Source organism: Protomyctophum parallelum, assembly GCF_964188405.1.
Source record: "Protomyctophum parallelum genome assembly, chromosome: 2".
NCBI lineage: Eukaryota > Metazoa > Chordata > Actinopteri > Myctophiformes > Myctophidae > Protomyctophum > Protomyctophum parallelum.
This window is the reverse complement of record NC_139699.1, coordinates 29,650,499-29,664,007: the sequence shown is the minus strand read 5'-3', so window position 1 is coordinate 29,664,007 and position 13,509 is coordinate 29,650,499. Positions and strand designations below refer to the sequence as shown.

General features: G+C 41.5%; 1 protein-coding gene across 1 annotated transcript; it reads right to left on the bottom strand.

The window, feature by feature from the left end:
* Window positions 1-1,278: 1,278 nt before the first annotated feature.
* atic (5-aminoimidazole-4-carboxamide ribonucleotide formyltransferase/IMP cyclohydrolase) lies at window positions 1,279-11,694 on the bottom strand. The gene is made up of 15 exons (XM_083793322.1): window positions 11,464-11,694; window positions 11,122-11,248; window positions 10,655-10,798; window positions 9,057-9,145; window positions 8,444-8,595; window positions 7,514-7,670; window positions 7,036-7,161; window positions 6,805-6,912; window positions 6,484-6,569; window positions 5,754-5,843; window positions 5,541-5,666; window positions 5,160-5,252; window positions 4,865-5,047; window positions 4,074-4,229; window positions 1,279-1,571 (listed from the first exon to the last, which is right to left on the bottom strand). Exons 1-15 carry the CDS (start codon window positions 11,480-11,482, stop codon window positions 1,452-1,454), a joined length of 1,776 nt encoding a protein of 591 aa, XP_083649448.1. The 5' UTR covers window positions 11,483-11,694; the 3' UTR covers window positions 1,279-1,451.
* Between the last annotated feature and the right edge of the window lie 1,815 nt (window positions 11,695-13,509).

Genomic DNA, 13,509 nt, shown 5'->3' with positions numbered 1-13,509 from the left:
GTCCACTCACAGTTAACAGTCTTTGTATTGAGTTTGAGCTTGAAATGTACTGTAATTCTGCAAACTAAATATTTCAATCAATCAATCAATGCTGCCTTACACAAGCGCTAGTAGCAAGTGAATGTTTGAACTAGTGTGTGAATTCAAGCTTATTTGTATGTTACAGTCTGTGCCAGTTTTTGCTACCGTTGACGAAAAGAATCCCTTGATTTATGAAGTTGTAAAATACTCAAACTTGAATACTGTAGGTGTCATGTTACTAATGTACCACAATAGCAATGTCAAAAGATATGCAAGGGATTACGAATGGCTAGGTGGTCAATGCTGATAAATCACTGACAGGGTCATTAGCCACAAGTTGCCCCCACAGAGTGCAACACAGTCGAAAACAAGGAAGTAAGTGGTGATCAAATGGAATCCATTTTTGGGTACTGCATCGCCTATTTCTCGCTTCGAATGTGTTCGAAAACATTCTTTAGATTTACATTTAGTTGTAAATGACATCGTGTTTGTTTACGAATACTGGACTACTCGCCCCGGTGCTTGCGCGTTTTTCCTCCCGGAATTTTCCCCAGTGAGGGGGATAGCCAATGCTATTGGCTGTTTGTATTCTTTTTGGAAAAATATAAAAAGATACTCCTGTGTAAAGGCTGTATTATTTGACTTATATTGAACCTATAAACAATTTAGTATTATTTAGTATATGTAAGGTTTTGCCCCCTCAAATGGTACCTCGTCAGATAATCCCCACATATCCTACAACAACTTCTGTGAACAGACTTCACTGTAGTAGCTTTTCATAAATTATATTTCTACTTAGTCTGTTCTGCTGTCATGAAAGTTTATAGTTAGAGAAATTCAAAGTCCTGCAGCCGTCTGCTGTCCAGCCTCTCTCACCCCTCACTGGGGAAAATTCTGGGAGGAAAACAGAAACGGGGCGAGTAGTCTTGTTACCTTTGTTTACATGGCTGTCATGTTGGATACAGCACAAAATCCAAGCAGTGCAGCAGATGCTCTGAGGCTTTGATTAGGCAGCAGTCTGTTAGAGCGGAGCGGCCACTATCAAGAAATAACACACAGCTGAATTCAGCGATTGATCAATCAGAATCAAGCATTCCAAGCAGTGTAATAAACATTAGTAATATTATTATATTGTATTATTCTACTGACCTTTACATCAGCATTACAAACCCTATATACTGTTTAACTGCACAAAAAGTACTATCCCCTTAGCCAGAGGTAAAAAAAACAAAACAAGTACACAAGTACTAAGAAAATTTATTCTACATTTCTTGGCAGAACATTGCTTTGAATGATCAGTAACAGTTATCAGGAATGTAACTAGGTGTGTTTGTGCATCTTAGCGTTAAGATTAGGAATGTCTAAGGAAATGTTGCAAAAGCAGAAGAAAAACGAATGGCAGCAGTTCAGGACGAATAGTGGGGAGATGTTCAGTGGTGGAAGAGACGTAGGTTGTGGTGCACCAGAGTGATGCCCTGCTCGTTACAGGCATTAATAACCACCTCGTCGGCTGCGGAGCCAGCCGGGGCAGCAATGTATTCAACACCACTCTACAGAGACAAGAGGGGTGGGGGAAATCAACAAGGTCAGTTACACAACACAAGCCGCTATTTAGGGTTAAATCCCCCGTATTATAGAGCGTCGCAGTCCCGCCCCCTTTCAGAACGACGAGGGCCCAGGAAATAATTCCCCATAGACATTTCAAAAAGTATTTATTTATAGAAGTTTACGCCGGACAAAGCCAACTCTTGTTGCGACAAAACAGGACAATAAACACAATGTTTTGGGCCGATCAAATAGTAAGAAGTACCCTGCCTTTTTCTTCTTCTTACCAATTATTTGATCTGCCCAAAACATTGTGTTTATCGTCATGATTTGTCACAACAAGAGTTGGCTTTGTCCACGGCGTACACGTCAATAAATAAATATTTTTTGAAAAGTCTATGCGACTGCGACGCTCTATAGTAGTTATACAGTCCATACTTGAGTAAAGGCATTACAGTACAGTACAGTTTTTCTTATCATTGTTATGCTGATGACACACAATTGTATTTTTCTTTTAAAACCTCTCAGCATTCTAATTTATCTATTTTAAAAGAATGTCTTAATTCCATTAAGGACTGGATGTCCCAAAACCTTTTACAGTTGAACCCTGACAAGACTGAGATCCTAATTATAGGTCCAGAGAGCACCCACTGTGAAATTCAGCAGTCTTTGGCTGTTACAGCAAATTATACTAAGGTATCAAAAAACCTAGGTGTTCTTTTTGATCACAAAATGAGTTTCGAAGCACACGTAAAAAAGGTTGTCCAAACATGTTTTTTCCAGCTGAGAAACATTGCTAAAATTAAAACTTTACTAACACCACAAGACCTGGAAAAACTTATCCACGCTTTTATTTCGTCTCGCCTGGACTATTGTAACTCTTTGTTTACAACAGTGGCTACGTTTACATGAAGGGTGATCATTCCGAATAAATACTTCAGAATAAAATACATCCGATGTAATGTTTTTTGCGGCGAGTTTACATGGGAAATGGTCATTCCGAATGAGTGTTTATATGGAGAAGTGATAGAAGACATGATACATGTTAATTCACGTGAAACTACGCCATCTGTTGGACACATAAAATATAGGCAGTTCATTCATTGTGACTTTCAGACGAAAGACGACACTTTGAAATCCCATCATTTCATTCCGCAGTAGTTTTGAGGATGCTGCTTGGATAGGGACGGACATACATATTATGTTTACCGTCTTTTTTCCCCCACCTGCTGCGGTTCCCCTTCTCCGCTGGGAAGGTGATCATCTCGTTTTTATGTGTAGCCTACTTTATTATCTACAGCACGGCCAGGGCACGCAACACACTGATTATCATTGTATCAGGTCGCTCATTATTTTTGAGAGAGAGAGAGAGAGTGTGAGAGAGACCGTTGAACACACACACACACACACACACACACACACACACACACACACACACAAAATGCACGAAATAACGCGCTCTATGTGCAAACTCCTCGGCGCGCCATGGATATGAGGCTTATGAGCGCCTTGGAGTTGGAGCGCAATGGAAATGAGCATGCTCAGAAAGACCAGAATGAATTTACATCCGAAGCAGTGTATACACGAGTCCAATTTTCTTTCAATCGCATTGAACATCGGAGTAATCCGGCCAGTGACATCGGAATGGTTTTTAGATCGCATCGAGCATTTTCATTCGGATGTAAGTTTTTGTAGGCGTTTACATAACAACGTTTAATAGGATTGAACTTCTATTCGGAATGAAAAGGGGATTTAACTGCTCATGTAAACGTAGCCATTGAGTCGCTCCTCTATTTACCGCCTCCAACTTGTGCAGAATGCGGCTGCTAGACTGCTAACTAACACACAAAGGAGGTCACATATCACTCCTGTGCTTACAGCCTTGCATTGGCTTCCTATCGACTCCAGAATTCAATTTAAAAATGTATTAATTACTTATAAATCTCTTCATGGGCTGGGCCCAATTTATTTAAGTGAACTGGTGCACCCCAAGGTGAATATGAGACAACTTAGGTCTTCAGACAAAGGTTCTCATTATCCCCGCCACTAAGCTGCGAACCAAAGGAGATCGAGCTTTCAAATTTGTTGCACCCACACTGTGGAATGATTTACCACTCTGCTTGAGAAACGCTGTGTCTGTTGAGATCTTTAAGAAACTACTGAAAACGCATTTGTACCGCAAACATTTTGGCTTGCTCCAGTGATTTCTATGTATTGTTTTATCTTATCTATTTCTAGGTACCGTCTTTGCTGCTCTGTTTCTTATTTCATTGTTAGTTTACTTTTGATTGAAATGTTCTTATTTTATTCCTTTTATTTTATTGTACAGCACCTTGTAACAACTGTTTTGAAAGGCGCTCTATAAATAAAATTACCTTACCTTACCTTACAGTACAGTACAATACAGTGTTGTGAGATAGATTACAGTACAGGTATGAAAACAATAACAAATCTAATGTCTCATGCTCTGGACTTTTCTTTGAGTGCCTGCAAATTGAGTTGCTTACCCGTTTAGCTCGGTCTACATTGTCTCTGAACGGGAAGAAAGCATCAGAGCTGAGAGCCACGGCCTGGAGAGAGCTTATCCAGTTCCTCTTTTCAGTCTCTGCCAGTGGCTCAGGAACCTCCTCAAACATAGACTTCCACAACTCCAGGTCCGGGCCCTGCCACAATTCAAAACATACCGTTAACACTTTTGCCTGGGAAATTTTCAGAATAAAATAAAGGCGTTGACTAGCAACGGCCGATAAATAAATATAAAATGATTTCAGCGATCCCGTTTTATAGAATAAAAAATGACCTAAAGACACACACGCCTGAGGCACCCCACGGTTTTATTTGAGAGGACGTCTTTAGCAAGTGTTAAATGCTATGATTTGATTAAGGGGATATGTAATTACCGGTATATCACAGTCAAAATGGAAAATGCGTTTCTTGGTGGTTAGATGTCGGATCAGATCAAAGATGGCGCCATGTTGGAGCCAGGGAACAGTGCTGGCCAGAAAACGAACACGCAACGAGTGGCTTCGTCGAGTCTGTTTGAGCTCTGACTAGTCCGTTAGCACATCAGATCTGATCTGATGTGCTAACTAAATGAGCTCTGACTATGTTCACCTTCAAGTGCAATAGACAAACCAGGACTGATTGTTCACATATCTCATCATCATGCTTTAATTTAATTTGGCCGTGACATAAATGCGTCTACTCTAGGACATGCCAATCCTAAAATTCCATCTCGCTTGCCCATCCATTCTGTGAAGTATGTTTCTGTGTTCATGCGTGTTTGTTGGCCCCGTACTTCTCCGATGGTGCCACTGACATACTGGTCAATAGCGTTGGCCATTTCTGCCCGCTTCACACCACTGCGGAACTTCATGCCGAGAACACGTGGATGATGTCTCAGCCACCAGTTATCTGCTTTGTCGCCCGCAAGCCGAGTGCAGTGGATGCGAGACTGCTGACCTGCGCCAATGCCAATTACCTGTTTAAAAAAAAAAGAAGAGGGGGGAAAAATACACACGATTTCTTGTTTTCCTTACTCCTCTGATTCCTTACCCTTTGATAGTCAAAGGCATCATTACGGTAATATGTACCTGTCCATCCTTTGCATAGCAGACAGAGTTGGACTGGGTGTACTTGACAGCAATGCTGGCCACGATGAGGTCTCTCACAGCGTTCTCAGAGAGCTGATTGGGACAAAGAAACAAATAGGCTCATGATTGACAATACTGTAGACTGCCATGATAATGGCAATTATACAACAGGTTGTTTTGAGGAAGCAATCTGATTGGTTGAAACGAATTTCTAGCCGTGAGTTGTGAAAATTGTTAACACAAATCTTATTCATGAGGGTCCCTGGCACCAAATCTTTTCAAATGAGAGGTCTGCAGCCAAAAACATGTTAATTTGGCCTGGGGTGCCTTGACATGAATGCGTTTTGAAAACCACTGCTGTACATGGAATCAAATACTCACTGAGCCCTTGGAAACAACGTTGCTGAAGCGCTCCTTATCAATGAGGGCTCCGTTTCTCTTCTGCTTGAGATAGAGACCAAACAACACTCTCACCTCAGTCTCATCAGGCACATAGTCTGGGTCCATCTAAGAGAGGAAGAATGCTCTTTAACAAAACACCACATCTCCAAATTAATAAACCACCATACAGGAAATCATCATTTTGTTTCCCACCTGAAGTACACAGTAGTTGCCGTTCTTCTTCTTAGAGAGGATCCTGAGGGCCTCTTCTTCATATCCAGGGGCAATGATGCCATCAGACACCTGAAATCAATCACCAGGCAGCAGCAGGTTGTCACCTGGATAACCACTTTCTATGCAGTTTATTTTTCAATGCATTTGTAAGCCTGTCAAATTCCAATCCTGATAATGCATTTAGTTATAGTTATGTTACATTTATGAACTAAATACAAATGCATTGGACATAAAAAAATATTGTAATACTACCCAATATAGACTGAAGTAATTAAAGCGGGACATGTTTGGAATTGGAACAGCATATTCAATAATATATAAGTACTAGTCCTTACCCGTTCTGAATATATGAATAGTTGTTTTTGACGCAAATTTAATTAAGATGAATGTTAGAATGTTTGGCGTGTGTAATGCGGGGCAGATTGAGGTTGGAGGACAGGGCTGCGTGGCACTAGGTTCCGTGAGGCTGTTCGTGCATCGTGAGGAGGCGCACAAAGCGAGCAGCTGTCTTGCTCTATACTAAGGAAGTATTCTGAAAGACAGCGACCGAGTGAAATAGACAGCGGGGGAGCGACCGCTAAATTAATAGATGGATTCCGATATTAACCTGTGGGCCACATTAAGTGAAGGTGGGAGCCACATGTGGGCCCCGGGCCGCCAGTTGCACATGTATGGTCTAGGTAGGACAATGAACATAATGAAATCTAACCTCTCTGGATATGATCCTGGCGGTGGGGACATCACACACATCTGAGAGAGCAATGAAGTCTCCAAAAGATGACATCCTGTCTGAACCTAAAGGAGAGTCAGGATAAGTTCAAAACAGGAATACCGGTACACAAAACAAAAAGGTCTGCTCAAGTAGCCAGCACTTTTAGAGCCGGAACGAAATATAATTTTGGTTGATATATTGGTTATATATAAGTTCTTTGACAACAGTTATCTATCAATTATTTGTTTTTGCGTATATGTTGTCATATGACCAAAATCTGGCATCGCTCTGGCTCTATTAGATTTGGTATTTTCTGACCTCTAGCCCTGGCGTAAGCTGTGGCCAGCGGTGTGAGGTCCTTCAGCAAATCATTCACCATGCACACTTTGGCTTCCTCCTCACTAAGAGGAACTCCCACAGCAGCACCTTTACCGCAAAAGGAAGAAATGCATGAATTTATTTACTGAATGTCTTCCATTAGTAATATGCATCTTTGCTTATAGGGTGAAATGTGCACTTATCTCATGGCATTGCCAGCGTTTATCTTACCAGCAGGGCTGACATGTTTGAAGGAGGCTGCAGCAGCCATGCCCAAGGCTGTCTTTAATTCTCTGACCAGTTGCCAGGCATTGAGTGCATCACACAGGTTGATAAAGCCAGGAGAGCCATTGACCACTAGGAAAGGGAATGATAATGACATTTAAGATTTTAACTTTTTTTTAATTGTACAAAATAGTTGATCTACAAGCTTACAACACGTTCTGAGTGAGCTTGTAGATTTTTGAAAAATGTATGGACATTTTTCAACATGGAAACAACTGACGATTATGCAAAAATAACGATTATGCAAAAATAATTGCGATTATCTCAAATAATTGTGATTGGGTGATTATGTAATAATTGTGACAGGCATATTCTTTAATCATTATCATCATCATGCAGAAAGTCTACGTTTTCTAAGCAAAGTTTAGTTTTTATGTTTGGTGCACTGAACAGAAACACAGGTACATTTGAGTCCATACTGTACCTGTGAGGGGGAGAGAAGGCCGCAGTGTGTACAGCTGAGCAGGTGCTTGGTGGGGGTTCATGCCATAGCGTAGGGACAGCTGGGAAACCCCACAGCTATACTGGCCACGGAAGTACTCGGAGATGGCATCATCGTACTGTGCCGTGTGCGTAAAGGCCTGAGTAGGAAAGCATAGAACGTTTTCTGTTCACAAAGAACAGGCTATTGTGGTATTGTGGTCTACTACAGCTGAGGCTGTAGTATCAATGTATCAACTTTTAGTCATTTGATATTACCAGTTGGTGATTTAGCTTAGACAGACGGGTTTGTTACAAATAAATTGCTTCTCTGTTGTGTACCATTTATACAGATATAGGCCAAATTAGCAGGGGGGTGGACAGAGTTAAAATGTATCCATTCTGCTCAACATGCAGCTTATGGGTAAACCAAGAGGTGAAAGGTCAGAGGTAGAAAGGCAGGAGATAAACTGGCTCTACACTAGCGATAAAGTTCTGTCTAGGACTTTGGTTTGCGCCCCCCCCCCCTCTCACTCTAGGGCAAACACAATAAAAAATAGAGTAAATGAAGAGGGGGGCTAAAATTCCTCAGGGTCAGTCGGTGCACCTTATGACTGAGGTCCATCCATTATAAAAGGCTCAGTAGTATTACTTGGTCACAATTGATTATTTGAAGGCAGACCAAATCCACTGACTTTTGAACCAGAGCCACTGACCTACTTAAGTTTCTGAATTTCTAGTGCCTTTTATCCAAAGCACAGTACAATGTGCATTTACATGCACTACAATACAGTGCATATATAGTACACACACAATCTGCAGGTTCAAAGTACCCCTTTACAAAAATCTCCTCTTGCATGAAAATATGCCAAAGCAATGACAAAGACTGAAGATAAAAACAAAGACAACATTTTAACAGTTTCAATGTTGTTACTTTGAGGGCCAACGTCCTGCGTGTTTCATGGGTTGTATCATTGCCATCTGAACCCTCCATCTCTGTGGCAACCAATGAGTAGTCAGCAGGGTCACACACAATAGTGACACGGGCATGGTTCTTAGCTGCTGCTCTGAGCAGAGTCACACCACCTAGGAACACAGAACACACAACATTATATCCATCTAAATCTATACATACAATTGAGAAGTTGTGCATGCATAACTTCGTGCACAGTTCGGGTTGCCAAGTCATAGACCGTCACGTATGCAGAGTAAGCGGAAATGCTGTTTTCGCCTGTGCGTTGTGACTGTGATAAGTCACTGACTTTACCTCCGTGTTTACAACCACACACAGCTTTACTTTCCCACAGCAGGGCCAGCTTTTGCAGTTTCCCTTTCTATGATGCAATTGTGTTGAGCACAGAAACATGGTCCGTGGCCAAAGACACATCGCTGTCTGCCTTCGTTCAAAATGTACGCTTTGTGTCGGACACACGATATTCACTGAGAAACAACGCGGATGCGTGGCATTAGACGTGAGCACGCCACAGGCGTGAAAGCTTCTAGTGCAGTACAAGCTCACATGCATCTCTCTATACATCACTACTCACCAATATCAATCTGCTCCACCGCATCTTCCACTGCAACATTGGGGCTAGAGATAGTCTTCACAAATGGATAGAGGTTACACACCACAACCCTGTAAGGACCGGCACAAACAGAGTTTACACTTATATTGTGCTACAACATGTAGTATTAAGTAAGGAATAATGAACAGCGAGCGAGGCAGAAATTATTTGAGAAATAAAGTTTAGACTGACAAGATGATTCAAGGTCCTGCATCACCCCGTTATGGTTCAAATAAACAATGGTTTAACAATTCATTTAAATTTCAAAAGGTAGTTCATTAGCTTTCCCAGAAAGCTGTGATTGGCCAATACAAATTGTGCATTCAATGGAGAATCTACTGGTGTTTTGCATGTTAAAGCTGCTCCACCATTGTTGTGCGGAGCTGTTCACAATACATTGAATCCTCCAATCATTGAGGTGCAAAAGTGCAAACATTTCTCAGCAGAGGTGCAATAATCAACGTGGTCCAATCCAGAAAATGTTTCCCCATGTTGTCACAGTTCTTTCAGATTTTAGCTTAGGAAGGGATATTCATGTTCAGGAATACTGACACGATCATCATCAAAATGTTGTCCAACTTTGTTAGATGTCCATTTTAGTGAGAACTCTGAATAAAGTGAATCAGTTCAAAAAGCCATTGAGACTTATGGGGTCACGTGATAATATTACTCAAACAAGCAACCAACCCGATAACCCACCCTCCTCCACATGCACTCATCAAACAAAGAAGCTCCTGTATGGATCGGTTACCTCAAGGTACCCAAACGTATGTGGATCAGGCAGGGCTCGCTTAAAAATCAAAAAAGGTTTTGGTGGCCCACCGTGAACCATGTTTTTCTATTGTGTTCCGGATTGGATCAATGGAAACCAGTATAGTTCTTATTTATCAGTATCACAACATAAGAGTTTTAAAGAAAGAATACTGTAATTTTCTTACAATTAATTCTGCAATATTAATGTTATATTATGCTTAGTGTTAGTGTTTTGCATATTATCCCATTGAAACCGGGAAAGTATCTGTAATTTTGTATTTTTGCAATGGCTATTCAAACATATTCAATTGTATTTCGATTGTACATCTGCCATTTATTTTCAAATCTTGAAAGAACTACTGGTTTAGAAAGTATTCGTAGAATTGGCATCGGGTCTTAATTGGTTATTTGGCACTTCCAATATCCTCACCCGGGATTCCCACAAGTTGGGAATGGGCCTACTCTAGGGCTGAACAAGAAGAGTCACAAGGTGTGCTTGTAGGGGCAGCAGTCTTTCAATTAACCACTAAGTTAATTTGTTAGGCATGCCTCCGTGACTCAACACCACAGCCAGTACTCCGCTACCAACTTTGCTCAAGATCTAATTGTGATACACCAAGATCACATGTTTGACATGAGTGTCTATTTTATAGTGCTTTCCCCACACTCTCAATGTAATATACCCAACATAATCATATCCATCCACGCTTTCAATGTTGTGGATCAATCAACCGTTTAAATGTGTTGTTAAAAATACTAGCTAGCTGTCAAAGAACCTGCTTATGCAGAAAGAGCAGACCGTTTTACAGAGAGCATTGAAGTTCTACCTGACCAAGCTGTATCCCAGCTTCTCCATGTCTGCTGTGTCCGACTGAGTGTCCCTGGCCAGTATACCTGCATGGACTGCAGGATGCAGAGTCTTCACCCGGCCTCCCAGCATCTCTGGGTGTCCAGTCAGCTCCGACACATCCCTGCAACAAAATGGGAGAAACTATGATCTTCTATTTTTACATTATTCCCCCATCTTTTTTGCTCAATTCAAATGTCCTTCTATAATACCTTTCTTTTGCGAAAAGTACACAATATATTAATTACCTTGTTGAAAATGAAATGTGCTAGAATACAACTACCCTTGTTATGCCTTGCCACAGCCCACATATCATCAAAGTGACTTCCACTGGCCACTGATTGGCAGTCAAGTTTATTCATACTGTATGCCTACCTATTACTAACGGTAGGCTACCACCATATAGTTTATAAAATATGAACATATGAGTCATGACTCATGACCCACCTTACAATCAGTCCAGCATCACGCAGAGCTTTCGCTGTGCCACCAGAAGCAACCAAAGACAGACCCACGTTAACCAGTCTTTTGGCAAAGTCGAGCAGTCCGGTCTTGTCTGAAACGCTCAAAAGTGCTGCGGTAGTTGTCAGATGAAACAGAGAGAGAGATGTGTAAGTTTACAGGCTGTGAAGTTTAAAGACGTGAGCAACTTTCACAAGCCAGCCACGTTTTGCGTCTGTGCAGGCTAACATTAGCCACTGCCTCTTTACTCATCACGATGCAGGCCTACAGTTTTACGTTTTATAGACGACAAAAAAATAACAAATAACTCTCAATTACAGAACTTACCAAGTTGGGAGCAGGCCATGTTTTCACAGTTGCAAGTTGCAGAGATGTCGAGCAGCTTTCAGGACAGCAAAGAAAGAGTGAGATTCAGTTTCAGCAGGATGATAAGGAGGAGAAGAGGCTTGAGGCACTGCAGTGAATGCACACACACTTACTTCAAAAGAAGAATGGACCGCCCTTGAGTGACGTTAGGTCTACGGACGGCCCCTGGGGAATACACGAGGGGTGTCGCTTGTCGCTGAACAGATCTATAAGCGAACCAAGGAACAACGTGTTAAACGACACCCTCTAGCGTAAGTTACGCTATTACATGCGTTTAGACGGGTCATTCAACGTATCAAATGCGCATTTCCCAGTATTGCGCATGGATGTGTATTATACACAGTTTATTATATTGTTGAAGTAAAATGATCTACCTTAGCAGAGTTGACCTGAGATAGAAATGAAAAATATTACTTTGACGTAGCAATTAAACCACTTAAAGTTATCACACAGCCTAATGATGTAGGTTGCAAATCAAGTTTATTTAAGCCCTTATTATAGGCTACACTTTGCAAGTTGTAAATGATTAATGAAAGAAAAAGTGTGTGGATTGGCCTACGTGTTATAGGCCTAATTCCATAAATATTATTACTATTTTGTCCACACACATAGCCTACACCTACAGTAGATGCATGATGACGACCACTATGCAAAAACCTATAGTTTGTAAAGATGATTTTAAGCTGACAATGGTAACAACTGAGTTCCCTTCAACCCCACAAGGTCACTGGCCACAATATTCCCTCCAAATTTCTCAGAGACTCGGCCATCTCTATAGCTCCAATCATCACCCACATAATAAACCTCTCCATCAAACAGGGGCAGGTCCCCCAAGATTTCACACTGGCCAAAGTAACCCCCCTGCACAAGAAAGGGAGCAAATTAGACCCCGGAAACTACCGCCCTATTTCTATTCTATCTCGAAAGTGATGAAAAGAATAGTCTATGAACAGGTTGAAAAGTATCTTGCTACAAAAATAAATATGTACGAATTTCAATCCGGCTTCAGAATATCCCACTTCACTGACACATGCCTCCTCTATTTGAGCGACCACATCAAACAAGAGGTGGATGCTGGCAAATACTGTGGCATGGTCATGCTGGGCCTCCAAATGGCTTTTGACACCGTGAACCACTCCATCCTGGTTAACAAGCTAAAAGCAATTGGTTTTGATAGCACATCAGTGAGCAGGATGCAATCCTACCTGGAGGGGAGAGAACAGATGGTGGAAGTGAACTCCCCTCCCAGTGAGCTGTGGCGTTCCACAAGGAAGCATACTAGTAGGGGCTTTACTTTACTGTTCCTAATTTATGTAAACGACATGACATCCGCTTGTGACTGCAACTTGTTCCTGTTCGCAGATGACTCAGCACTGCTGGTCTCGGACAGGAACAAACTGCAGGTTGAAAAGGCCCTCAGCTCTGAACTCGGTAGAAAATATAAAGTGCACAAAGACCTGCACACCGTCTGCACTTGCAATACGAACTTTATTTATAGGCAACGTTTCGGTCAAAGACCTTCTTCAGGCCACATTTGGATGGTTCCTATGCCACCAAAATGTGGAACGCCCTACAAACAGTCATTAAGACATGCAAATCCCATGACAACTTCAAAACCGCTCTCAAAGGGCACCTACGGACTGCTGCAATTCGAAACAGGCCCCCGTAAAATCTGAATCCCCCCCCTCGCCACTCACCCCCTTTTTCCCCTCACCCTATATGTTTTTTGCCTCTATGATTTCCTGTTTTTGGCTATATAGAAGTGTATATTTGTATGTCTCTAAATGTTTTTCATGAATTGAAAACGGTGGGGCCTATATTGTAAACAAGTGTAAAGCTTTTATGGTGTCATCCACTTACAGTTTTTGATCTGCGCACAATCAATATTGAGTTGTGCTTGAAATGTACTGCAATTCTGCAATTCAAACAGTTAATAAATAATCAATCAATCAATCAATCAATGCCTTTGCATCAATTGGCATTAGAGCTACAATCATAATGCTATGC